The 24,228-nt window shown below is 32.8% G+C and overlaps 1 protein-coding gene and 1 long non-coding RNA gene across 7 annotated transcripts; one reads left to right on the forward strand and one right to left on the reverse strand.

Moving 5' to 3' along the window:
• Nucleotides 1-847: 847 nt before the first annotated feature.
• AIM1 (Enoyl-CoA hydratase/isomerase family) lies at nucleotides 848-10,061 on the forward strand. The gene is made up of 18 exons (XM_039034106.2): nucleotides 848-1,170; nucleotides 1,268-1,339; nucleotides 2,510-2,572; nucleotides 2,659-2,715; nucleotides 2,845-2,912; nucleotides 2,998-3,079; nucleotides 3,197-3,252; nucleotides 3,648-3,950; nucleotides 4,130-4,216; nucleotides 4,410-4,584; nucleotides 6,055-6,176; nucleotides 6,389-6,552; nucleotides 7,318-7,572; nucleotides 8,008-8,129; nucleotides 8,231-8,352; nucleotides 8,465-8,613; nucleotides 9,274-9,412; nucleotides 9,714-10,061. Exons 1-18 carry the CDS (start codon nucleotides 1,077-1,079, stop codon nucleotides 9,756-9,758), a joined length of 2,175 nt encoding a protein of 724 aa, XP_038890034.2. The 5' UTR covers nucleotides 848-1,076; the 3' UTR covers nucleotides 9,759-10,061.
• Nucleotides 10,062-12,924: 2,863 nt separating this feature from the next.
• On the reverse strand, nucleotides 12,925-15,179 carry LOC150035808 (uncharacterized). 6 transcript variants are annotated; one of them, XR_016530073.1, is made up of 5 exons: nucleotides 14,531-15,179; nucleotides 13,981-14,199; nucleotides 13,826-13,876; nucleotides 13,380-13,740; nucleotides 12,925-13,197 (listed from the first exon to the last, which is right to left on the reverse strand). It is a non-coding gene; the product is annotated as an uncharacterized LOC150035808 (long non-coding RNA). The 6 variants fall into 6 exon arrangements; XR_016530071.1 differs by having other exon boundaries at nucleotides 13,981-14,447; XR_016530069.1 differs by having other exon boundaries at nucleotides 14,420-15,179.
• Between the last annotated feature and the right edge of the window lie 9,049 nt (nucleotides 15,180-24,228).

Here is a 24,228-nt window from a genome sequence, read left to right on the forward strand (position 1 = left end):
TAAATATATTTTATCTCTTTAATTAAATTAAATAAAGAGAAAAATCTCAACAAATAAATGTATTTTCTCTCTTCAATTGAAAATATGAAAAAAAAAACATATTAAATGATTTTTCTCTCTCCATAATAAATTTAGTTTATTTCTTAATCATTAAGGAAGAAAAATAGAGAAATATATATAAAAATCGAGAATAAAAATAATAAAAAAATAACAAATTTATAAAAAAAAAAAAAATTAAAAGTCTTCTTGAAAAAAATTAAAACTTAAAGAGATTTTTAAAATATAGCGGTTAAAAGAAGGTTTTTTTTATGTAAAAATTCCTTAAAAAAGGCTATTAAAAAGGTAGTGTAAACCTAAATGATGTTATGAATGTCATTTAATTTTTCCACATCAGTGGTTGTGTAAATTTACATATTATATATATAAAAAAAAACATTCCAGAGATATTTATTTCAAACAAAGTTAAAATTCAAATGATAAAAATAAAATTTCCCACAAGCTAGGGTAGCACATACTCGAAACCTACTTGCCGAACAAAATAAATAAATAAATTTGGTTTGGTATCTCTTAAATAATAATAACAAAAATAAAAATAAATACATAAATAAACGAGGTTGGTAGGAACTCGAAGCAACTTCGTTATCACTTCCACGTTTTTGTTTTGGCAATTCAATGTACGAATGAGGAAAACTCCCATGCTTCCACTCACACCCAATCGGGGTAGGTATGCAATGAACAACCAATAGAATCTATGCCTCTTACTAGTCTCCAGTTCAACCAATGATATCCCTCCACGTGGAAAAGCATAGCTTTGCACATGACATATCACGTGCAACAAAATTTCGGTGAAATTTTCCGATTGAAAAAGAAAGAAAGAACTTCTTTCCGAGAAATTCTTCATTCTCATCCACAAACTCGGCCATATTTATCGCTGAGTAGCCGTATAAAATCTTCAACTCACTCGATTTCAACAAGAAACGAGCTTAACTCATTTGAATTTCCTTTCGATTTCGGTTTCTTTGCTTGAATCCAGAGAGAAAGTTGAAGACACAGCTTAACGAAAGCTACTCTCGATCATGGCGGAGGCTTCAATCACCATGGAGGTTGGAAATGATGGCGTTGCTTTGATCACTTTGTCTAATCCTCCTGTAAACGCTCTAGCAAGGACCAGTGAGTTTGAGAATCCTTTTCTCTGTTTCTCTTTTTGTTTGTTCTTTCTTTTTCGTTTCTGTTTTTGGATTTTGGATTTTTGTTTCTGGACATGCAGTGTTTCCTGCCTTGAAGTCGAAATTTGATGAGGCGATGAGGAGAAATGATGTGAAGGCTGTTGTTTTAACTGGTAAGTATTAATCTCAAGTTTACTGTTTCGAGTACAACTTGGTTAATTGATTTTGGTTGGAAATTGCTTGCAAGAATTTTTGTAGTTTTCGCTTGGTTTTGCTTAGATCAAGTAGTCTCCTCGTGATGAATCCATGCATTATGTTCCAATTTTTCGTGCTAATTGAAGAGTGAGCTGATGGATTAAATTAACCAAACACCAAACATTAAGCAAGTTCGACGTATTGTTTTTGGAAAGGTATTGTAGTTAAAGTGTGGGGTGGGGGAATCGAACCTCAAACTTCGAAGTCGATAGTACAAGCACTATGCCAATTGAGCTACGCTCTTGTTGGCACGTTCGACGTAATTTAGCAGCGTGTGTTATACTAATTAAATTCAGTTTAACTTTTGACAAAATTCCCGAGAACGGAAGGAAAGTGCTGAGGAAAAGTGAATTCATTATGAAAAACTGAAATGTGTGTTAATTTCTTCTGTTTCATATTTACCTTGATCATCTTTCGTTTTGGATCCCTTCTCTAATGGGGACAAGAAAACAACTTGATGAAAGTTACGCAAAGGGAGGGACCATAGCCCTGAATTAGTGACCATTTTGATTATTCAGGCCTTGTTTGTTAGCTATTTGGTTTTTAGTTTTTTAAAATTGTGCTTATTTTTTCACAATTTTTTGCAATGGGTTTTCTCTTTCTTAACAAAGCATTTGAATTTTGATCTATTTTCCAAAAACAAAGAGAAGTTTTAGAACTTTCTTCTTTTTTCAAAACTTGGCAATAACAAAACGAAAGGAACTCATACGTGGAAGTAGTGTTAATAAGCCTAATCTTAAAAGATCAAATGGTTGTCAGATAGGTCCTTAGTTATTATGTTTTCATATTTCGATTTTTCCCTTATCAAATTAGATAAATAAATATATAGTTATGCAGATTTCCATGGTAATATTAATGTCTACATGTTGCCTATATTTGTACGTTACCAGTTTATTTTTTTGGCTTAATTATAAATAATGCAACACAACTAGCAATCACATACGTGGCCCTGCATGTTGAAGAATTTTTCCTACATGAACTAGTAACTTGTTCTTATGTTTAGCATTTTAGGATTTCTGAAATTTGAGTAACATCCCTGTTTTTGTGTTCCATTCTTATTTTTGAACATCTATTTTAATTTACTAAAGGCGAAGGAGGAAGGTTCTCCGGTGGATTTGACATCAATGTTTTTGAGAAGATTCACAAGACTGGTGCGTTTATATTTATTCGAGTTGGGACTTTGAATGTGGAGAAGTTTGTTTGAGAATTTACCTTTTCGAATGGTCTGAAATTGCAGGGGACGTATCCCTCCTCCCTGATGTCAGTGTTGAGATTGCAGTCAACACAATGGAAGGTTCTTCTCATGTCATTTTTTCTAGTATCTTCCTACTTATTGTCTGCCGAATTTTCATTGTTCATTGGGACTTGTTTGTCTATGATAATAAAAACTCCATCATTCAGTAGTATTTTGCCATAAGTGCAGATGCCAAGAAGCCAATTGTTGCTGCAATCGAAGGACTTGCTTTGGGGGGAGGGTTAGAAATGGCTTTGGTTTGTGCTTCATGTTGAGCATTGTTTGATTCTTTCCCTCCCTCAATTTTTGGATCTTTGCATCACATCATTTGTATTTATACAGGCAAGTCATGCACGTATTGCTGTACCTAAAGTTCAGCTTGGTTTACCAGAGTTGTCACTTGGCGTAATTCCTGGGTTTGGAGGTAAGTTTTTATTCTGAACCTATTCTTAAATCTCAAATATGTGGAATGTAGCAATCTATGCCCCCCCTCTCTCTCTTAAACAGTCACTGAGTTTATGGGTACTGGTTGATTTATTAGGCACTCAACGACTTCCCAGACTTATAGGTCTATCAAAAGCTATTGAAATGATGCTGGTATGTTAAACATTCTCTTTTCTACTTGGTTTTCATGACAAAGTATGCAAATTAATATCCAAATTAGTACATTTAACTTATTAGATGCCATTTTGTCCTGGATGTTAATTTGGAGAAAATTTTGACTTCCAATTTTTCTATGACCTTAGAGAAATAAGAAAAGTCTTAACTATATGATTGGTATATCAATGATCTTGATGTATCTATCTATTAAACTAAACAGTAAAGAACATCCTAAAATTTTCAGTTTCCTATGGGAAAAAATATTTTTGGCCTCTATATCTTATCAAAAGAATTTGGCGCCTATACTTTGTTAGGTAGGCTTAAACTTGTTTTCAAATTGATTATTACAGCATAAAATGTGATTATGCTCTGTAATTTTGCATTTTACCCAGTTATCTAAAACAATCACGTCTGAAGAAGGAGAGAAGCTAGGTCTTATTGATGCTGTTGTCAGTCCAAATGAGTTGATGAAAGTAGCTAGAAAGTGGGCACTAGATATTGCTGATAGACGCAAACCATGGATCCGTACTCTTCACCGGACAGACAGAATTGGGTCCCTGGCTGAAGCTCGTTTGGTATTAAAATCGGCTAGGGAGCAAGCAAAAAAGATAGCGCCAAACACACCACAGCACCTTGCTTGTATTGATGTTATTGAAGAGGGAATAATTCATGGAGGATATAGTGGAGTTCTAAAGGTACCTTTGTATTAGATTCTGCCTGTGCCGTCTTAAGTTGTATTTTCCTGTGTGCAAGGATCAACTTGGTTATGTTGCACCGGTTTTTTGTTCTCATTTTTAAAATTTTTATTTTGCTGAAACATCTGGCTTGTTACTTGCTGCTGGTTTGGTTACTAACTTAAGAATGATTGTGGCAGGAGGACAAAGTATTCAGGGAACTTGTAGTTACAGACAGTGCAAAAGGTCTTGTTCACGTCTTTTTTTCCCAGCGTTTGTTATCAAAGGTACATCATTGATGCAAGAAACTAAGACCCTTATCTCCTAATGCAACCAAAAAAAGGGAAACCACTATTTCTTTCCCATGATGTTTTATGCCTACCTACAATATAGCATATGTTTCTCCAATTTCATTTATGGTTTCAGATGATTTCAGATGTACTTTGTGTCACTGATTACTGTGCCTCCAAACTTCCTCAGGTACCAAATGTAACTGATCGTGGCCTTAAACCAAGACAAGTGAAGAAAGTTGCTGTTATTGGAGGTGGTTTAATGGGTTCCGGCATAGCAACAGCTCTTATTTTAAGCAACATCCATGTTGTTCTTAAGGAAATCAATGCTGAATATCTTCAAAAGGGAATAAAAACTATTGAAGGTAGGATTTTTGGATTTTTTATGTCCCCAGTATTATTTCATCCTTAAGATTTTGTTTGTCATCTTTTTGGGAGATTAGTACCGTTGCACATTTGTTTTGTTTTTGTGGAAGATATTATCACGAGAGTACTTCCCCATTTGATTGTTATAGTCCAATTTTGCTAAATGCTTCCTATTAGATAACATGGGTTCCATCTATAAACCAATTGACAATTAGAGGAGTAGCTCACATATCTTATAAAGATTGTGAGGTCTCTTGATTTTTCCAATGCGAAATTTTCAACATGCCTTTTTAAGATGGTGCCTCTTTGGGTTCACTATTCTTGATCCAAATCTCAATTTTTGTTTTGTTTTTTTTTTTTTATTCAATGCCCCTTTGGGCTTCATGAACTGTGATACCATATTAGATAACATGAGGTTCCATCTCACAACCAATTGACAACGAGAGGAGTAACCTATCTCTCTTATAAACCCTGTAAGGTCCCTCGATTTTTTTAATGTGGGATTCTCAACTTGCCCCCTCGATATGGTGCCTTTTTGGATTCACAATTTCATGGATCAGATCCCAATTTTGTTTTTGGACCATCTGTTTGGGCTTTATGGGTTGTGATGCCATGTTAGATAACAAGGAGTTCTATCTCGAAACCAATTGGCAATGAGAGTAGTAGTCCATATGTCTATAAAGATTGTGAAAATGTGGGATTCTCAACGCTTCCCAAGTCATAAAAAAAAATTGAGTTAGAATTAAGGTTTGTCTAGGATGCCATACCCCCTGTTATATATTGTGAATTAGTTGCATATATAAACATTGAGATATGTTGACATGTTAACCAAAACCATAAAATGCATGTTTGTCAATCATTATGTAACTTGTTTGCTATTTTGAATAAAAAGTGTTATTTTTTATTTGAAATTACTTTTCTATATAATAATAATAATACTGTTACAATTGGTCTGGAGTGTCTTTTGAGCTATGAATCTGGCTTCCGCTTCAGTAACCAAAATTTTCAAAGACATTCCTGTGATTTTAACTTTTCAAGCTTGGGATACTTATTGTATAAGTCTTATATAATAGGTATTTTGCTTTTGAGTCGGACATCTTTTCCTGCTCAATTCTTGAGTATCTCCATTTATGAAATCATTTTTTTTAGACCATATATATGTATGTATGGATGTAATATATTTGTGGCTTTTAATCAGTTATGCAAAAGTAGTCTGTTATTGACAGTTATAGAATAATGGAACTAGGGTTTTTGGATATGTTAGCCTTGGACTTTCAAACAAGATTGGGATTGAGGTTTCACAATGTACATATTGTAAGCTGATGACATTTTTATTTAAAGCTTGAAAACCAAAATCATAGTGTATTTTAACTGTTTTCATTTTTATTTTACATTTCAATAGAAGCGTTGTTATTGTGCATCATTGAACTTTATTGTCCTTTGAATTATATCTGTTATTTATTTGGCAGCAAATCTTAGAGGCTTTGTAGTGAAAGGCAAGCTGACACAAGATAAGGCAAATAAAGCTCTTCTGATTCTTAAAGGTTCATTGGATTATTCAGAATTCAAAGATGTGGATATGGTGATTGAGGTAAATTCTTAATTTCTGTTTCAGTAGATCTAAAGAAGATATAGGTTCAAATTTTCAGGAATTGAAATGACATTGGTTTGGTCGTGGTGACATCAGACTACTATTATTTATGACAATCTTTCTGGCTTCAATATTTTTCTTACTTCCAGAATATAATTCATATATAATATTTTCAATTTTGACGTCGGCAAAGACCAAACTATTTTTTGTAGGCGGTTGTTGAGAATGTCCCCCTTAAACAAAAAATATTTAGTGAAATTGAGAAAGTATGCCCTGCTCACTGCATATTGGCAACAAATACCTCAACTATCGACCTGAATCTAGTTGGAGAAAAAACCAGATCCATTGATCGAATCATTGGAGCACATTTTTTCAGGTCATATTCCAATTTTGTTTTTGTTTTAATTTAAGTTTAAAGTTCTTTCCTGTCAATCCTTGTGCAAGTCAAAGTCAACCAGTGTTGTATCTCAAGGAACATTTTGAATCTCTATTGTTCCATCAACCAGCGTGTGAGGAAGGTTGTTTTCCAGTTTTTGCTCGAAAGAAGAGAACACGTGGACTGTAGAGTGAACTTTTCCTTTTTCTCTTTTCTGATATATAGTTTATAGGAGTTAAAGTTAATGTTATAGTATAATGATTCAAAGGATATAGCAGTTTGTTTCAAGTACAAATTACCTGAAGTAATAAGCATCATCCAGGGTCAGGTTAAGCATATCGACTGAAATCTGTAGGGGCATCTAATAGTTATTTTCTTGTATTGGAAAGCTGTCCACAGGTCAAAACCGACATTTCAGCTTATGATGGAGCGTGTATTGTGATTGTTGTCTCTTTGTTAAAACCATCTATTCATGAAGTTTTTGTGAGTGCACAATAAAAGTCGAGAGTCACATTATATTTTGATAGGATAAGCATGATATATTGAGTAACATTGGATGGAGTTTAACTTCTTCATTGAAGAATGAACAATGAAGGCCTTATTTGACCTCAAAGAGTTATCTTTTTTCTTATGTGTACCTGCGCTATTAAGATTCCTAAACCATGAGTTTACATCATGTTTTTATTGCCATATTTTGTCTATGTTTCTCCTGATTCAATTACTAATTATTAGCAACTTTTGCTCACACCTCTCTACAATGGACAGCCCTGCCCACGTGATGCCCCTCCTAGAAATTGTTCGGACAGAAAGGACTTCTCCACAAGTGATTCTTGATCTTATGACAGTTGGGAAAATCATAAAGAAGGCTCCTGTTGTTGTGGGCAACCGCACTGGATTTGCAGTCAATCGCGCATTTTTCCCATATGCTCAGGCTGCACATTTTTTGGTTAACTTAGGTGTAGACCCAATCAGAATTGACCGGGTGATCACCAATTTTGGTCTTCCCCTGGGCCCTCTCCAGTAAGTCAATTCCTTAATGCTAGAATTTTGTCCTCTTAATGTCTGCTTGGCCATGGCTTCTTCAATTCCCATAGAAGCCAACGGCTAAATGTTGCTAGCCCATTTTTTAAATGAGATTTTTTAGCATCTTTCTTATTTCCGCAAGTATTTAATGTTTTCATGTTGCGTTCAAGTTACTCCCTGACCGGTACTGTTCAATGGTAGTCACTCTGATGAAATGATGCTTTTATCTCTTATTAGCAAATTTTTGTTTAAAATCAAAAAGATGTTTTTGCCAAAACTCTTTAGTCAGTCATTGATGTACAGATTTTATATGCAACTATGTAAGAATAATGTAAGACATCATGTTTGATCTCGAGTCTGGACTACCGGAAGCTTATTGCTTAATGTCCAATCCTCTATCTGCACCATCTTGATTGCTTCTTATGCATACAGGCTTCAGGATTTAAGTGGATATGGAGTGGCAACTGCAGTATGGAAAGAATTTTCTGCTGCATTTCCGGATCGTGTTTTGGTCTCACCTTTGATTGACCTAATGCGGAAAAATGGGCGTGATGGTACTGAAATTCTTCAGAATAACACCTTATTTTTTTGTGCACGCTTCTCCAAAATGATTCATGTTCAGAAATGTGAACTACATATTCATTTTCTCGTGCAGGTAAAAACAATGGTCGGGGTTTCTATATTTATGAGAAAGGAAGCAAACCAAAGCCCGATCCTTCAATTTTACCTATTCTGGAGGAGTCTAGGCGCATTGCCAACCTTATGCCCGGTGGAAAGGTGCTTAAAAGCTTGATAACAGTAGCCATTTGTATAAACGTGGACACTCATTGTGCATAAATCATCTTTTAGTTGCTGTTCGTTATTAAATCTTCTTGTTTGCTTCTGGCAGCCTATATCCATTTCTGACCAGCAAATTTTGGAAATGGTACTCTTTCCTGTGGTAAATGAGGGATGTCGTGTGGTGGAAGAAGGAATCGTCGTTAGGCCGTCCGACCTTAATGTTGCAACTGTTCTTGGAATGAGCTTTCCTTCCTATCGGTATCACACCTTCACTCATTTGTTATCTTTTTCAGATTACTATAATCTGAGAATATACTGGGTTGCCATTTTCATCACTCTCTTGAAGAAAATTAAATTGAATTATAGAGACTACCTACACGAACTTAAAAGTTACCTAAAATAGAAGATAGGAAGATGAATAAGAGAGAGATATCGACTCTTTTAATACAACATATGAGATGGGGATCTGAACCTCTAACCTTAAGGGATGAGGTAGATGCCTTGGACGATTATCTACATGTTGGTAGAGTGGTTAGATTGATGTTCACCCTTCTTAGGAAGGACACCTTTTAAGAAGAAAACAATGGTTTTAAACTAAGAATAGACACTTTAGTTTGGCAAGCATGTCCATGTCACACTTGGACACTTGGGTACTTGTTAGTGCAACAAATGTGTAAACATGCATAGAACACTTGTTAAGTAGACTACAAAGACATATATGATGATAATAATAAAATTTGAGTGTGAAATGTATTAAACTAATTTTGGAAGCACACAAATTCATCCATCTACTTTGAATTTTTTCTAGTATAAAAATAATATATATTTTAAAAAAATGACCGTTTACCATATATCTATCTCTAGCATGCCTTTACCAAATAATTATGCTTATGGTTATTGGCTACCTCTATTTTGCAGCGGCGGTCTCCTGTTTTGGGGAGATTTGGTTGGGCCTAAACATGTATATGGAAGTCTCAAGAAATGGTCAGAACAATATGGTGATTTTTTCAAGCCCTCTAAGTATTTAGAAGAAAGAGTAGCAAAAGGCATACCTTTGGTAAGATCTCCAGTAATTCTAAAATGATGAAAATCACTTTTATCATTTTTAAATTCACAAACCTGATTTTAATGATTCAAATCCAATTATGGTATATAAAAACTGCATTTAAAAGCGTAAAATTAAATATTATATTAACTTTTAATGATTAAAGACATATTTTAGAGTGTTTTTAACATGACAAAAGTGATTTTAACCATGCAAAATCTCTTCCAAACGTTGATTCACATTATTGTTGGTATGCTCTCTCTTATGAATAGAAACATGACAATTTTTTAATATTTTTTAAATTTTCTTGCAGAGCGAGGCTGATTCAGAAAATGCAGCGTCGAGATCCCGACTCTAAGCAAATAAGCTTCTATTTCCCAATAGGCATGCAATAGCTTCTTCCCTTTCTCAGACCTTGTAATCCCCAATTAGCAAAAGCATCAAAAAGGGGTTTGAAGTGGTTTTTGCTTGCATTGTTAGTGTTTTCCAAATGTATTATTAGGTTATGGGCTTTTTTTTCTCTCTTTTTCTAGTGGGTAATTTAGTTGATTGATGTTTAGTGGGGATTTTGAAATCTACTCTGGCCTAAGGATGATCCATTGAATTTGAACTTTGGAAGAGTATTTAATTTCTCTAAAATAAAAAATAATTTGAGAAGCTATATAAAGTTGTTGTCTCTCCCCCTCACTAAAAATCATTAGGTGTTGGTTTGAGGTAGGTGTGTACATTGACTGAGTTGTGAAGTTCTCCGGACCAATTCGAAAATTTAGGTCGCAATCCAAAAGATTCAAATAAGATCTTTAACTGAATCTAATTCAATCCTCAAAATTCGTGTTGGGTCGAGTTTGGTGGTTGGTTTTTTTTTTAATTAATATTAATTTAAAATATTAGTTAAAATCTCAAATGTTAAATATTAAATATGCATGATATCTTTTGTAAACGCAAAATCTTAGAAAAACATTCAGAATTCACATATTCATAAGTTCTAAAAGATATATATATATATATGTGTGTGTGTAATTTAGGTTGGGTAATCTCGAAAAAAAAATTCAATCTGAGATCCAGTCCAACCAACGATCTCCAACCAACAATAGGAATATTCGAGTATATAGCAGTAATTACACTGTTATTTGGAAAAATAACAAAAGACGGAATTGTTATAGCAAAATGTATGGGTCACATCTTTATTAATGAAGTTGCAATTAATTGTTTGAATATATAATGTGGACTCTATTGATATTCTAGCACACTTTCAGAGTCAATTAAGAGCGTCTTTCCCCGTGTATAATTTGCCATGAATCTCGAAATTTAAGTTGAAAATAATAATAAAAATATAGAATTTGTTTTGAATTTTCGAATCTCGTATCTCAACTAATTTTCAAAATTTATTTTGAAATTTAAAATATCATATTATATTAAATATCATAGCTGAGATTTGTTATTATTATATTAATTATCTTAAATGAGATTTGTTATTTATATCCAAAATTGAAAGTTGTTTTGAATTTTCAAATCTCATACATCAACTAATTTTTAAAGTTGTTTTGAAATTATTGTTTACACGAGATTTTCAAAGGAACTTGTTTTGTGGAGTTGGATTTGTGTTGCCGTAGATTTGGTTCGATCTATAGGAGTTCGAGATGTAGATTTGGTTCGATTTCTAGGAGTTGGATTTGTGTTGATGTAGATTTGGTTCGATCTCTAGTACTTGATCATCTAATTAAGCGGAGCCCGTTTTCAGTCTTTAGAAGTCTAGGAGTTTTCTAATTGTAGAGAAAATTGAACTTATCTATTTATAGAACCCCAGGTGGGCTTTACGGGTTTGGGCTTGGTTGGTCCATAGACCTGGCTATTGGGTCAATTTATTGGATTTGGGCATTCTTCGAGTCAAATTAAGTAATTTTTGGGTTCAATTTAACTTTAACCTAAATTTTAATATTTGATTAGACCAAAAAATAATAATTTGATCCAACGGTTGAAAACACATGGTATCATCGGGATTTGCCAATTTGTAACCTCAATTTCAGCTTGGGACATATGTCAACTTTTATTTATTCCTAAATTCAATTACTTGTTATTTCATCATTAATTTGGTAAATGGTGTGACAATTTGTGATTGTCCAAAATTTCTCATTCAACAAATATTCTTTTCGATATTTACACATGTATAAGGGTGGATAAATCTTGAAAAAGATAAAATTGGAATCAAATTTTTTGTTTTTTTCTTTTTCTTTTTTCTTTTTGTTTTTTTAATCTTGATTTGAATTTAAGTAGAATTTACACTCTACATAATTCATAGTTGAGTTTGGAATAAAATTGAACTTCTACCCAAGAGGCTTGAATTTGGAATAAAACATGAAGTTAAGATTTGAACTTCACTCAATTTAACTTTGTGATAAAATTTTGAATTATGCCTCTATTTAAATTTGAGATAAATAGGAGGTATTATCCACAATCTAATTAAACTTGAGGATAAAAGATTAAACTTTGACTATTTGAATTTGGGATAAAATTTGGAATATGATCAAACTTTAATTTCAGAGAAATTTTAGATTTTACCTGCAATTTGATTTAATTTAGAGATAAGAACCTAAATTTGGATGAATTTGAGATAAAAATTGGAATATGCCCAAATTTGAATTTCACATAAATTTAAGATTTTGTCCTCAATTTAATTTGATTTGAGGATAGAAGGTTGTGTAATTTAAATGTTGGATAAAATTTAAAAGGGCAAAATCTTAATTTGGGGATAAAATCAAGTTTTTTTAAAAAAATTATTTAATTTGATAAAAATCTAAGATAGATTTGATTCTAAAGCCTAAGCAAATTAGGATTTAAAAATCTATTTCTCTATCTACAAATAAGGCTTCAAGCATAAATTATTTTCATCTCCTCCTCTTCTTCCGACGTTTTCTTTCTTTTTCTTTTTTTTTTTTTTCTTCTAATGTTTTTTTTTCAAGTTTCTTTTTTTTTTCTTCATTCTTCTTATTTTCCTTCTTTTTTCTTTTTTCTTTTTTTCAATTTTATTTTTTAAGTTGAAGTTTAAGTGGAAGTAGATTAGGTTTTATGACTTAAAACACGTACATAGTAAATGTAAGTGATTGATTGTCATCAATAAAAATTATCGATGCACTACTACAAAAATTGGATTACTTGACGTTTTTCCAATGTCAAGTAAAGGGTATATACCTGATGCTTATAAAAGCATCGAGTATTTGACTGTCAAGTATAGTATGATAACTTGACTTCGAAAAAATGTCAAGACAAATGTTTCTTGATACATTTTTCGTGTAAAGAAAGATAATGCACTTGATATTAGTGGTATGTCAAGTTTATTGATTCTTGACTTTGACTACGTATCATATATGATAATTTTTGACCTTTTTTATTTGTCAAGTATATGTATTTTTTTTTTCAAATTAAATGTCCTAATTGATATTCTTATTTTTTTGCCATATATTCCAACAATACAATTACATCAACTAGATAAACACTATACACATTTAAGATCTATCAACTCAATATATTCACTAAAAATTCCATATATTCAACCATGAATTTTCATATGAACACTCCTCATGAATTACAACAATATTTCTCTTTCACATTACGTTCACAAAATAAAATCTTAACTATTGCTTTTATATACAAAACTCAACTTTCAACAAACACAAAAGTGTCAAATTGTTTAATAAGTAACCTCTCAACAAAGTACATTATTTAATCTATATATTAAGCTTTGAAGTCTAAAGTTTGAGAACTAAGGGTTAGACAAGCCATGTTTAAAGCAAGTCAATCTGCAAAATAGAATGAAGGACGATTACATCAAATTTCAAAATATAGAAATAAGTGTTAAGATACAACAATGACAAAAGTCACGCACAAGGAAAAATGTACATGATTGACTTACTTTATGTAATGGAAAAAATATCATACTCAAAACTTAAAAAATATCTGCAATTTAAAGTTAGGGACTTACTAGGATTTCATTCATTCTCTTTTGACCATATCCAGCCTTAGGAGAACAATTACGCAAAATAAAGGAAGATGTGAGAGATTTGAGAAAATATAATAAAGAGGAAGAAGATTATAAACAAATCAAGCATATGCTAAAATTTAAAATAGAAGAATGCAGATACATTTTCTCCCAACTTTCACAACTTTCACAACTTATCTTATCTACAAGTAATAAAAAATAAGAATATTAGAAGCCAATCTTATCTACAAGCAATAAAAATTTTCTTCAAAATTTCATTCACCAAAATAACCAATTAACTCCAAATAGATTACCTAAAGTGTGGCTCGAATGCTACTTCAAAACTACAACAAAGTAATCCAACCTAGAAAAGTTCAATAATAATGGTTACAAAGCGCAAATTCCAGCAACTATGTAACAATTTCAAAGGAGTTTCAAGGCCTTAATACCTATCAAAATGTCCAAACATCATTAACTTTGCTGGACAGTGGCTCCAATCCCTTGAAATTTTTGAATTGAACATCAAAAATTGAAAATAATTCAATTATTAGACCAATACTTCAATGGGTAACAAAGAACTATTAATACTAACATCCAAACTTACCAAAATATTGCCAAGATTGGTCTCAAACCTATTGGACAACAACTTAACTCCTTCCAGCACTTCAAAATCAATCTCATCATCAAACATTCAAATAAGCAAATCGTTACAGAAGATACTATATTATAGCCCAAAACACGAATTCATACCAATACATCCAAAACACTTACTACATTATAGCCTCTACATTCGAAGGTTTGCTCAAATCGACGCTTCACTTGCCTGAAAAGAAAAACAAAAGAGGAACAAGAAAACACTCATAAAACTATGCCACAGGAAGAGGATAGAGAAGTGATGAGAAGATATCTTTCCACAAGGAAAGCTTCTTCTTTAGGATGAATTTTTATGAATATGAGAAATCCTCCTAAAATATTTTAGAAAGCATTAGAGCAATAGACTTATGACAATAGAACAAGGGCAGAGCGACGACTATAGAACTTACCACAGGAAAAGGACTAGGTTGTGGAGAACTGACCACAGGGGCAACCCGATTTACAACATCAATAATCAATATAATCATCCTTGAAAAATACTTATAATATTAAATATTTACCAAAAACATCGAAAATTGATCCTTAATGCTGTCGGACAACGGCTCCAAAGGCTCCAAACCTTCAATAAAAAACCAAAATCACAATGGATACAACCAAATGAGGCCAAGAACTGATGGATAACAAAGATTTTTAAGGAACCCACAAAACTTACACACAAAAAAACCAATCTTTACCCAAATCCAAGGTATTGACAAACAAGTGACAACTGCTTGACGAGCTAAACACCAGTTCGACAATGGCTCAGTCAATTAGAGGCATGAAATAGCGGGATTGATAGAGTTGGAAAAAAAAGAGAAAAAAAACTGGCAGTCAGCCTATTGGGCAACGACTGAGCAAAATCATTGAGAACGACAGTGGATCTCAGGGCTAACGAACTCTATTGGCTGACATGTAGGGCGAGCGATGCGAAACAAGCGATTGAGTCTCAGCGGTTTATCGAATGGCGTCTGACGGCTTGAACGACTGCAGGTGGCGCAAACTAGAGCGGCAGTGAACGTGCGATCCAGCATGAACGGAGGTTGGTTGTACGACTATTGGCGATAAGGAGAGGGAGAGTCGGCTGGGGCTGGTGGGGTGCTATGAAGAGAGGGTTTCGAGGGAGGGTTTGTGAGAGAGAAAACGAAGAAGGAGGGGAAGTTTCTTTTACTAAGGCACATTTAACCCTTTTACTTGTTTAAAGTAATAAGTTAATTATTTTTTATATTTTATTTGATAATTTTGGTAGGAGGGAAACCAAATTTGAGAGGGAAATGAAAATGGGAGAGGGAGGGAAACAAAAAAAAAAATAATAAAAAAATAAAGATTAAAAAATATTATTTTTTATATTTTGCTTGACACGAAAAATATGTCAAGGAAGAGCTTCTTATACTTGACACGAAAAACGTGTCAAGTAATGGTTCGCGTGAAAATATCTGAAACATTCCATCAATCTCCACTTTTTTAACCATTTTACTTGATATTTTCTTTTCTAAAAGGTCATTACTTGACGTTTTTTTCAAGAGAAACGTCAAGTAATTAAAAACTACAAGAGGCTGTTTGGGAACCCAACATGAGATGGTATACCATGTGTTGGTATATCATCTTAGTGTTTGGAGGCCCGTTATCCTATCTCACCGATTTTAATTGTTTGTGGACCCATTTTCGGAAATCTCATCATCATTTTCCTTTCGTGTATCGTATGTCACCGTTTCCCTCAACCATACTGGATCATACACGATCATGCTTGAACATACCCGATCATACTCGATCATGCTTGATCATACTCGATCATACTCAATCATGCATGAACATACTCAATCATGGTTGATCATACTCAATCATACTCGATCGTTCATATTCGATCATGTTTGAACATACTTGATCATATTTGCGTATTTTGCACGTTTTCAATATTATGCATTATTAGTTACCTCATCTATTAAACTGTCCACCAACTTTGTAATGAATGTTCTGATTGTTTGTTGATTTTATTAATGACTATTCTGATAGTTTGCTGATTTTATTCCAATTGCGTATTTCCACTACCCATTTAACCACTTCATTAATGACTTAACCAAGTTATTAATTAGATTTGAGTTCATTCATGATGTAAACTTAATATTCTGAAGCTGGTCACACTTTTTTTTTTTTTAATATTTGTTGGGGTTATTATTAATGTTCAACAACCACTCTCTCTTCTCACTTTTCCTATATAATAACATTGGTCCTTCTCTATTTGCTGAGAGCCTCCACTGTCCAAGATTTATTTTGTCAATCCGGCGAGTTGTTTAACTTCGGTTTCTCCTTCTCTACTTTCTAATGTTTGGTTGTGTTATTTTCATTAAGTTTCTAACTTTTGATTGTTTGGTGGGTGGTAGGGTGCCTCATTGTGTTTTGATTCGGCAACCCTTGGACTCCATCCATATCGTACTTCATAGAAGTAACATAGGTAATTCTCTATTCGAACTAGTTCTCTTCCTACATTATAAGTATTTCTAGTTTTTTTTTTTTTGTAACTTCTTTTTATTGTTTTGTTATGCATCTCAAACTAATACGGAATAGGTTGATGTGTTACTTTTTTTTTGTATTCCCTTATATTCCATTTCAATTGTATTTTTTGATGTTATTAATTTTGGTGTGCTATTTATACAATGGTTATATTACATGGACTGTTTGACATTTTTTGGTGTTATTAATTTTTTAATTTTTTTATGAGTATTTGCATTGTCTTCATTTATTTTTAATGTTTACATGCTTCCTAATATTGAAGTTACCTAAGTTACCTTGCAAAAGTATGAAATCTTTATTTTTTGAAGATTGAACAATAAAAACATAGCTTAATTAATAAATAAATATAAATATATTACTTAGACTTAATAAATTTCAATATTAATATAATCATTTTAATATAAATCATCAATGTAATTATTTTTAATTGTTTTAATATAAAATTGAATTGTGTACCATATCTTGAGATTAGAAAGAATACAAAAATGCAATCAATGTCTTATTCCAAATAGGATGGATACAATAATTGGATTATAAGATTTTTTTATTTTTTTATTTTTTTTATTTTAAAGATAGTGTTTATACATACAAATTATTATAGAGTACAAAAATTGAACCAGATAGCACTGATATAACAATTTTGCACACTCAGATATAGACATATAAACTCAGATATAACAACTCTGCACATCCAAATGCAGACATATCAACTTAGACATAACAACTTTGCACACCCAAACACAGACATCAGAACTCTCCAGACATTAGAACTCCCCACATCCTTTATCATCTTAGCGCCCCAAACAACCCCCAAGTGTCGAGTAATGTAGATTTTGTAGTAGTGATGTTATTTCAACAAGTGTTATTAATTATGTGATATTCATTTTGTCTTAATAGCCCTAAATCCAATAAACTAACATCTTAGGTTGTCTTATGAGTCTTGAACTTTATGTAAAGATATATAGGGATCAATGTTCAAGATACAACCTAAAAGGTCTATAGTAAAGGGATAAGGCTGAGCACCTTATTCTGGTGACACTATGGATACGACCCACTTTGTATTTGATACAAACGCAATGATCCAACGCATTCATGTAGGCGACATGTGAGTGGGGGTATCCTATGCAATGAGTTTACATAAGACCGAATCGTGAAATAGTAACCACTAGATGTAACTCCGTTGACTGGTTAGGTTTCTATTTCAATAGGATGACCTAAGCAAACTTAGTTCTAATTTTGAGTCTATTATGAACTTCTGTTCACGAGGGATTGTCCTTTGATTTGTATGGGTGAGAGTGGCCAAATCACTGACTCAATATGCCTACCATTTTAGGGACAAGACCGTGTGAGGAGCTGGGAGCATAATAATACAAAATGGATTTCACTCATTCTCGACTTTAGGGTAAGTAGATGAGTGTTCCTTTAAGTGTGTCTCCGAGACTTGAACAAATGACGCTACCCTCTCACTGGCCTGAGAGAGGTTTCTGTTTAATGGTTGGACCATAAATAGGTTGTTCAGTAGAGGAGTACTGGTACTTAAGGATATAGAGGTAACCCAGAGGTAAAACGGTAATTTAACCCAACTAGTATTACGAACACTTGTAAAGGACTAACTTGCTATGATTGGTTTATATCTGTGGACACAAAAATATATTTGCAGTGAGAAGAGTGCAACTGTGGATCTTTAGTGGAGTGTACCCACAGAAAATGAATATTGATTAATGTAGTTAATGAGTTTAGTCAATTAATCTCATATTGTAGGAGTTTCTGATCTGTAGGTCCATGAGCTCATCTTCTTAGCTCGTAAAGGGAATTGAGGTAACTATGTCTTGAATAGAGTTTGAAATGTTCAAATTTACTTAGGGAAATAATATAATGTATAATGATACATTATAATATAAAATTTATATTTTAATTAAACTTTATATATAAATTTAATTTTGGATATGATTCAAATGGGAGAATTAAATATTTGAAAGAGTTCAAATATTAATTTGATATGAATTAGATTCATATTAAAACTATAGGTTAAAATTAATGTCTATTAGATACACATTAAAACTATAGGTTATGAGAGAAATACAATTGAATATGATTCGAATGTAGGCTAAATTAAATATATGATATTTAATTTGATAATTAATTAATTGGAGAATTAATTAATTATTAATTTAATTTAATTTAATTTGATTCAATTTAATTAATTGAATTAAAATTATAGGTTATGTGAGAAATGTCTCATTTAAATAAGATTTAATTAATTTATTAATCAAACGATAACTCCCATGTTTTGCAGGTATATCAATCTAATGAGGTATCTTAAACACACCAAAGAAGCTAAGCTAGACTACAAAATGAATGATCACTCCACACATAATCTATATGGTTATGTTGACTCAGATTTTGTTGGAGATTTGGACAAAAGGAAATCGCTAAGTGGTTATATCTACTTTATTGGAAAAATATCCTAAGTTGGAAAGCCTCTCTTCAGTCTGTAATAGCTCTCTCAACCATAGAAGCTGAATATATAACATTAGCTGAGACTATTAAGGAAGCATTATGGTTAAAAACCCTTCTCAATGACTTTAAAATAAAACATAAAACAATTTACATCTATTGTGATAATCAAAGTACTATCCATTTATCCAAAAACCGATAGTTTCATAATCACACCAAACATATAGATATCAAATTCTACTTCATTTGAAAAGTAACTGAAAATGAAGAAATAGAGATGCTTAAAATTCATACCTAAGATAATGCTTCCGACATGCTTACTAAACCAGTCTCAAAACAGAAGCCGAAATATTGTGCTAACCTAATCGGGTTGGCCCTACCAAACAAAGAGTGAAGCATACATCATGGCAAAGGATGAAATTCAACTAATTTATTGAATCAAAGGTGGGGATTTTTAAAAACAGAGAGAAAAAGACCTTTGCCGTTAGAAGTTGCTTCAACGAATCAGCCTCAATCTCTCTTCATCAATCTGCTATAAATACCCATTGATCAGTATGTTGTAAGTGTGTGAAAAACAATTAGAGAAAAGGGAGAATTAGAAAGCTATTATCTATAACTTTCATCTTGTAATTCCTCAACTGGATATAGGTTGAAAGCCAAACCACTTAATCTCTTGTTCTTTCTCGATCTTTTTTCTTACTATTCTTTCTTTGTGTGTAATTGTTATGTCTTCGATCATCTTCTCCTCTGCTTCTTTTCCCCCTCGATTGAACTTCTTCTCACCTGGGAAAAATCTAAACATCATCTGGCAGTATCTCTTCAAACAAGTGCAAGGTTTAATCAATTACACATGTGTGCCTGTGTAACAATTATTAGCCCCATATGTACATGTGATTTTTTAGTGTCTGAGAATTCATCATGAAGATTAGTAGCAAGAATTTCTTGAATGGCAAAGGCAACATCCCAAGATTGGCTTCCAAAGCTTTACTCACGATCAAACAAAAATAATGTATGTGTATATACATATAAGAGAAATATATATGTTTAACTATATCATTCTTGAAAAAATAAAAAATTTAAATACTACGTCTATAATCTTTTGAAAATTCCAGAACTATAATAAACTAAAGTTGAAAGTATATAAGAACCAAAACGAACATTTTAAAAGTCTAGGGATAAAAATGGACCAAAGCTATAAGAACCGGAACTAAAATAATATTTTAAAGAATAATCCTAACTTGCATCTTCATTCCATCTTCACTAACCCATAAGTAATCTTTGACTCTAGCAAGATTCTTCTTATATGCTTCACTATTAGGGTCATCTGCCTAGCAAGCAATCATTATAATGGCTACACGTTCATTAGCCTACTATCATGTCAATATAATTAATACTTATTTACCTTCCATTCGATAACTATTTATTATTTTTTTTGTTTTCAAAAATTATATTTTTTTCTCTCAATTTATTATCATGATTTTCATCCTTCCTAAGAAACATTTTGAATTCTAACCAACCTCTAAAACAGAAAATAAATAGTTTTTAAAAACTTACTTTTTTGGTTTTCATAACATATTACTTGGAGTTTGAAAATATCCCTAAAAAGTGGATAGCAAAACGAATAAACCTTACATTATAAAACCAAGTATTATTAACTCTTATATTAATTGTAGTAATCAACCAACCACGTTAGTTATGAGCAAAACCTTTTCCACACATCCAACTGTGATATAACGACTACAATGATCTTCATAATCAATGTGGCGCTTGTTTATTTGGAGAGCACGACTTCTGACTCTTTTAAATACCCTACTGTTGAGAATTGGTTCTCCCAGATATTGAAGAGCATCCCATGCTAACTTTTGAATTAATGGACGCTCAAGCATTTATCCACCTATAGTATTAAGGGAAAACAACTTATTGTATGATTAGAATCCCATATCAAATAAAATATTATTGAAAATTATTCCTCTGCATAACTAGTATTAAATAAACACTTTTGCACAGTGATGTCTTGATGGACTCCATTTGATGTTGGCGTAACATTGAATATAGATTTCTTGTCGTAGTTATAAAATGAGAGGAGTGAGAGACCCCACAAAGCACTTCCCATATAAGTATGTTGGAAGATATGTCAATCGACAATAGCAAAAAAGTGCTCCTGGATTCATAGCCATTTTTTCTGATCCAAACATCCAAACTTCTGGTGGAATTAGGTTTGTTCCCTCCCATTCATACACTCCCAGAATCTATATCATCATATTAAAATTACTCCATTTAATACAAATTACAAGAAAATAATAATAATAATAAAGTAGGTAGAAATTAAATACTATACTACTCATTGCAAGCCAAATCTTTCCCCAAGAAGGTATATAAGGAGCACCTCTATAGTCAAGAATCCACTTCCTTACTTTAGCACAACCATCCTTGTCAGCTCCTTCCCCAAGCCAATTGTTGGGCCTACTTCTTGTTGTATGTTTGAAATAAGCCCAAATGATGAATAATGTGTGTGGCCCTTCTTGCTGATCCAATTCGTGAGTCTAATTATTTTTCCCCAAAAGAATTTGGTTTGGTAGAATACTTGGCTACCGTTTGTCCACGAACTTCCAGCTGATGTGCTCCATGTGGTTTGCTCCACTAATCTTTGCCTGATGGAAGTGAAAGAAAAATTAATCTGATGGGTGATGTTTTCATAATTAATTTCCTTTCTCTCTCTTGCTCTCTCGTTCTCTCTTTTCAATTTCTACAGAACTTCTTCTAACCCTAATTTCTCTGTTTGATTTATGCGACTGCTCGAGTAAACGATTGAAGAACAAAAGCATGCAATCTTGTAGACGAAGGGAAGAAGAGAAGCACTACAAAATGATATATGTGGTTCGGCGAAATGTTACCTACATCCATGGGAAGGAGAGAGATCTTTATTGAGAGCTAAGTCACAGATTCTTTCTTTTACAGATTTCAAGTTTTTCTTGAAGCTATTGTATTGTATGCTATGAAATTTGTAAATGATGAGTACTTATACTATTTTCTGATACAAATAGTTACAATAACAGACTGTAAAAGTTAAAGAAATGTGAAATAGTTCTTGAATAAGTTGAATGTTTGAGCTTATATTATTCAAATCTCCACCTTAAGCTCAATATTCAAGCTCTTCTCTTTCCGGATTTAACATGTCTTTACCCTTTTTCAGGAAGCTAGAACTCGATCTGACCAAGACAGTTTGCTAGCTTGAGTTTGCTCATAGGTTTGGTAAGCATGTCGGCTGCGTTTTCGGTGGTATGAACTTTAAGCATCTCGACTTCTCCTTTCTCTATTCTGTCTCTTACAAAATGATACTTAATGTCTATGTGTTTGGTCCTTGAATGATACTGAGGGTTTTTGGATAGGTGAATGGCACTTTGGTTATCACAGTAGATTTTTACTACTGTTTGATTAATGTCAAAGTCCTTCCTCAACCCCTTTAACCATAATGCTTCTTTTATTGCTTCTGATAAAGTCATGTACTCTTCTTCTGTGGTTGATAATACTGTGATTGACTGTAAATTTGCTTTCCAACACAGCAGATTAGGACCAAATAAGATTAGATAACCTGTTAATGATCTTCTTTTGTCTTGGTCACCTGCAAAATCTGAATCAATGTATCCATATAGCTCTAAATTTAATTCATTAATACTTTGATATGTTAATTTTGACTGTTTAGACCAAATTAGATATCTTAAAATCCATTTTGTTGCTTCCCAATGTCTTTTCCCAGGGTTAGACATGTATCTACTGACTAGACTAGTGTTGTATGAAAGGTCTGGTCTAGTAGATATCATTAAGTACATTAGACTCCCTACTGCGTGATTGTATGGAATTGATTGCATTTGAGTCAAATATTCTATGTCTGTTTCTTTTGGTGAGTTTTCTGAGGAAAGTTTAAAATGACTAGCAATAGGTATAGTGGCTGGTTTTGCATTAGACATATTAAATCTGCTAATTACTTTTTCACAGTAGCTTAACTGGCTAATGGTTAGAGTTGAGGAAGTTCTGTCTCTTTGAATTTTAATCCCAAGGATTTTTCTAGACTAACCCAAGTCCTTCATGTCAAATTCTTTTTTTAGGAGATTTTTGACATGAATTAAATCCTCCTTAGATTTCCTTGCTAGTAGCATATCATCAACATAGAGTAGTAGATAGACTTTATCCTTATAGGTAGATGAATTAATATAAGAAAAAATATCATAGGAACTTCTTTGAAATCCAATACTCTTTATGTAATCATTAAACCTTCTATACTAGTATCTAGGGGATTGTTTTAGACCATATATAGACTTATTTAGAAGACAGTATAGGTCTTCCTTCCCTCTTTCTTCAAACCCTTTAGGTTGAACCATATAGATAACCTCATCTAAGTTTCCATGAAGGAAAGCAGTTTTAAATCTAGTTGATCTAGTTCAAGATTTTACTGAGCAACTAGAGATAAAAGTAGTCTAATAGAGGTTTGTTTTACTACTGGTGAAAAAATTTCAGTATAGTCTATGCCTTCCCTCTGTGTAGACCCTTTATCCACTAACCTTGCCTTGTACCTAGGCTTTTCTTCTTTGGTAGAACCCTCTTTTAGTTTATATATCCATTTAGAGGCTATAGGTTTGCAACCTTTAGGAAGAGAGGCTAGGGTCCAAGTATTATTGACAGTGAGTGATTTCATTTCTTCACACATAGCTTGAATCCAAGACTTAACATTAGGGTAGTTTACTGCTTCCTCAAAAGTTGCTGGTTCTTGTTCATTTGGAGCTATTGTGGCATTTAGGACTAGGTTCATATAGTTAGTTTCAGTATACCTAACTGGAGGAACTATCACTCTTCTCTGCCTATCCCTAACCAAAGAATACTGACTTAGATCAGGTACAACTTCAGTATTCCCTGTATTCTCATTTGAGATATCCTCTTCTTCTTCTTCCGATTCAATAGGAGGGTTATGGTTCGTAGAAGAATCTTTAGGTGTCTCCACCTCAATCCTAGCAGTATTAGGGCCATTAGAAACTTCATAAGTTGTCTTTTCTTTTTGCATAAACATCTCTTTTTTTCTGAAAGTAACATCTCTGTTTATGACAAACCTTTTCTCAGTAGGATTCCACATCTTAAATCCTTTGACATCTACAGAAAACCCAACAAACATACATTTTACTGCCCTAGACTTTAGATTCCCCTGATTTTGGTGAATATAGCCAACACATCCAAATACCCTTAGATTTTTTAGGTTAGGTGG

This window comes from Benincasa hispida, chromosome 6, assembly GCF_027475165.1.
Source record: "Benincasa hispida cultivar pf3 chromosome 6, pf3_genome.v1.1, whole genome shotgun sequence".
Classification (NCBI taxonomy): Eukaryota; Viridiplantae; Streptophyta; class Magnoliopsida; order Cucurbitales; family Cucurbitaceae; genus Benincasa; species Benincasa hispida.

What these genes read in the sequence shown, in the direction of transcription:
- AIM1 (XM_039034106.2), top strand. Translation starts at nt 1,077, where the DNA reads ATGGCGGAGGCTTCAATCACCATGGAGGTTGGAAATGATGGCGTTGCT. An exon ending in ACCTTATGCCCGGTGGAAAG is followed by an intron (nt 8,353 to 8,464) that starts GTGCTTAAAAGC and finishes TGCTTCTGGCAG; the next exon opens with CCTATATCCATTTCTGACCA. An exon ending in ATGAGCTTTCCTTCCTATCG is followed by an intron (nt 8,614 to 9,273) that starts GTATCACACCTT and finishes TCTATTTTGCAG; the next exon opens with CGGCGGTCTCCTGTTTTGGG.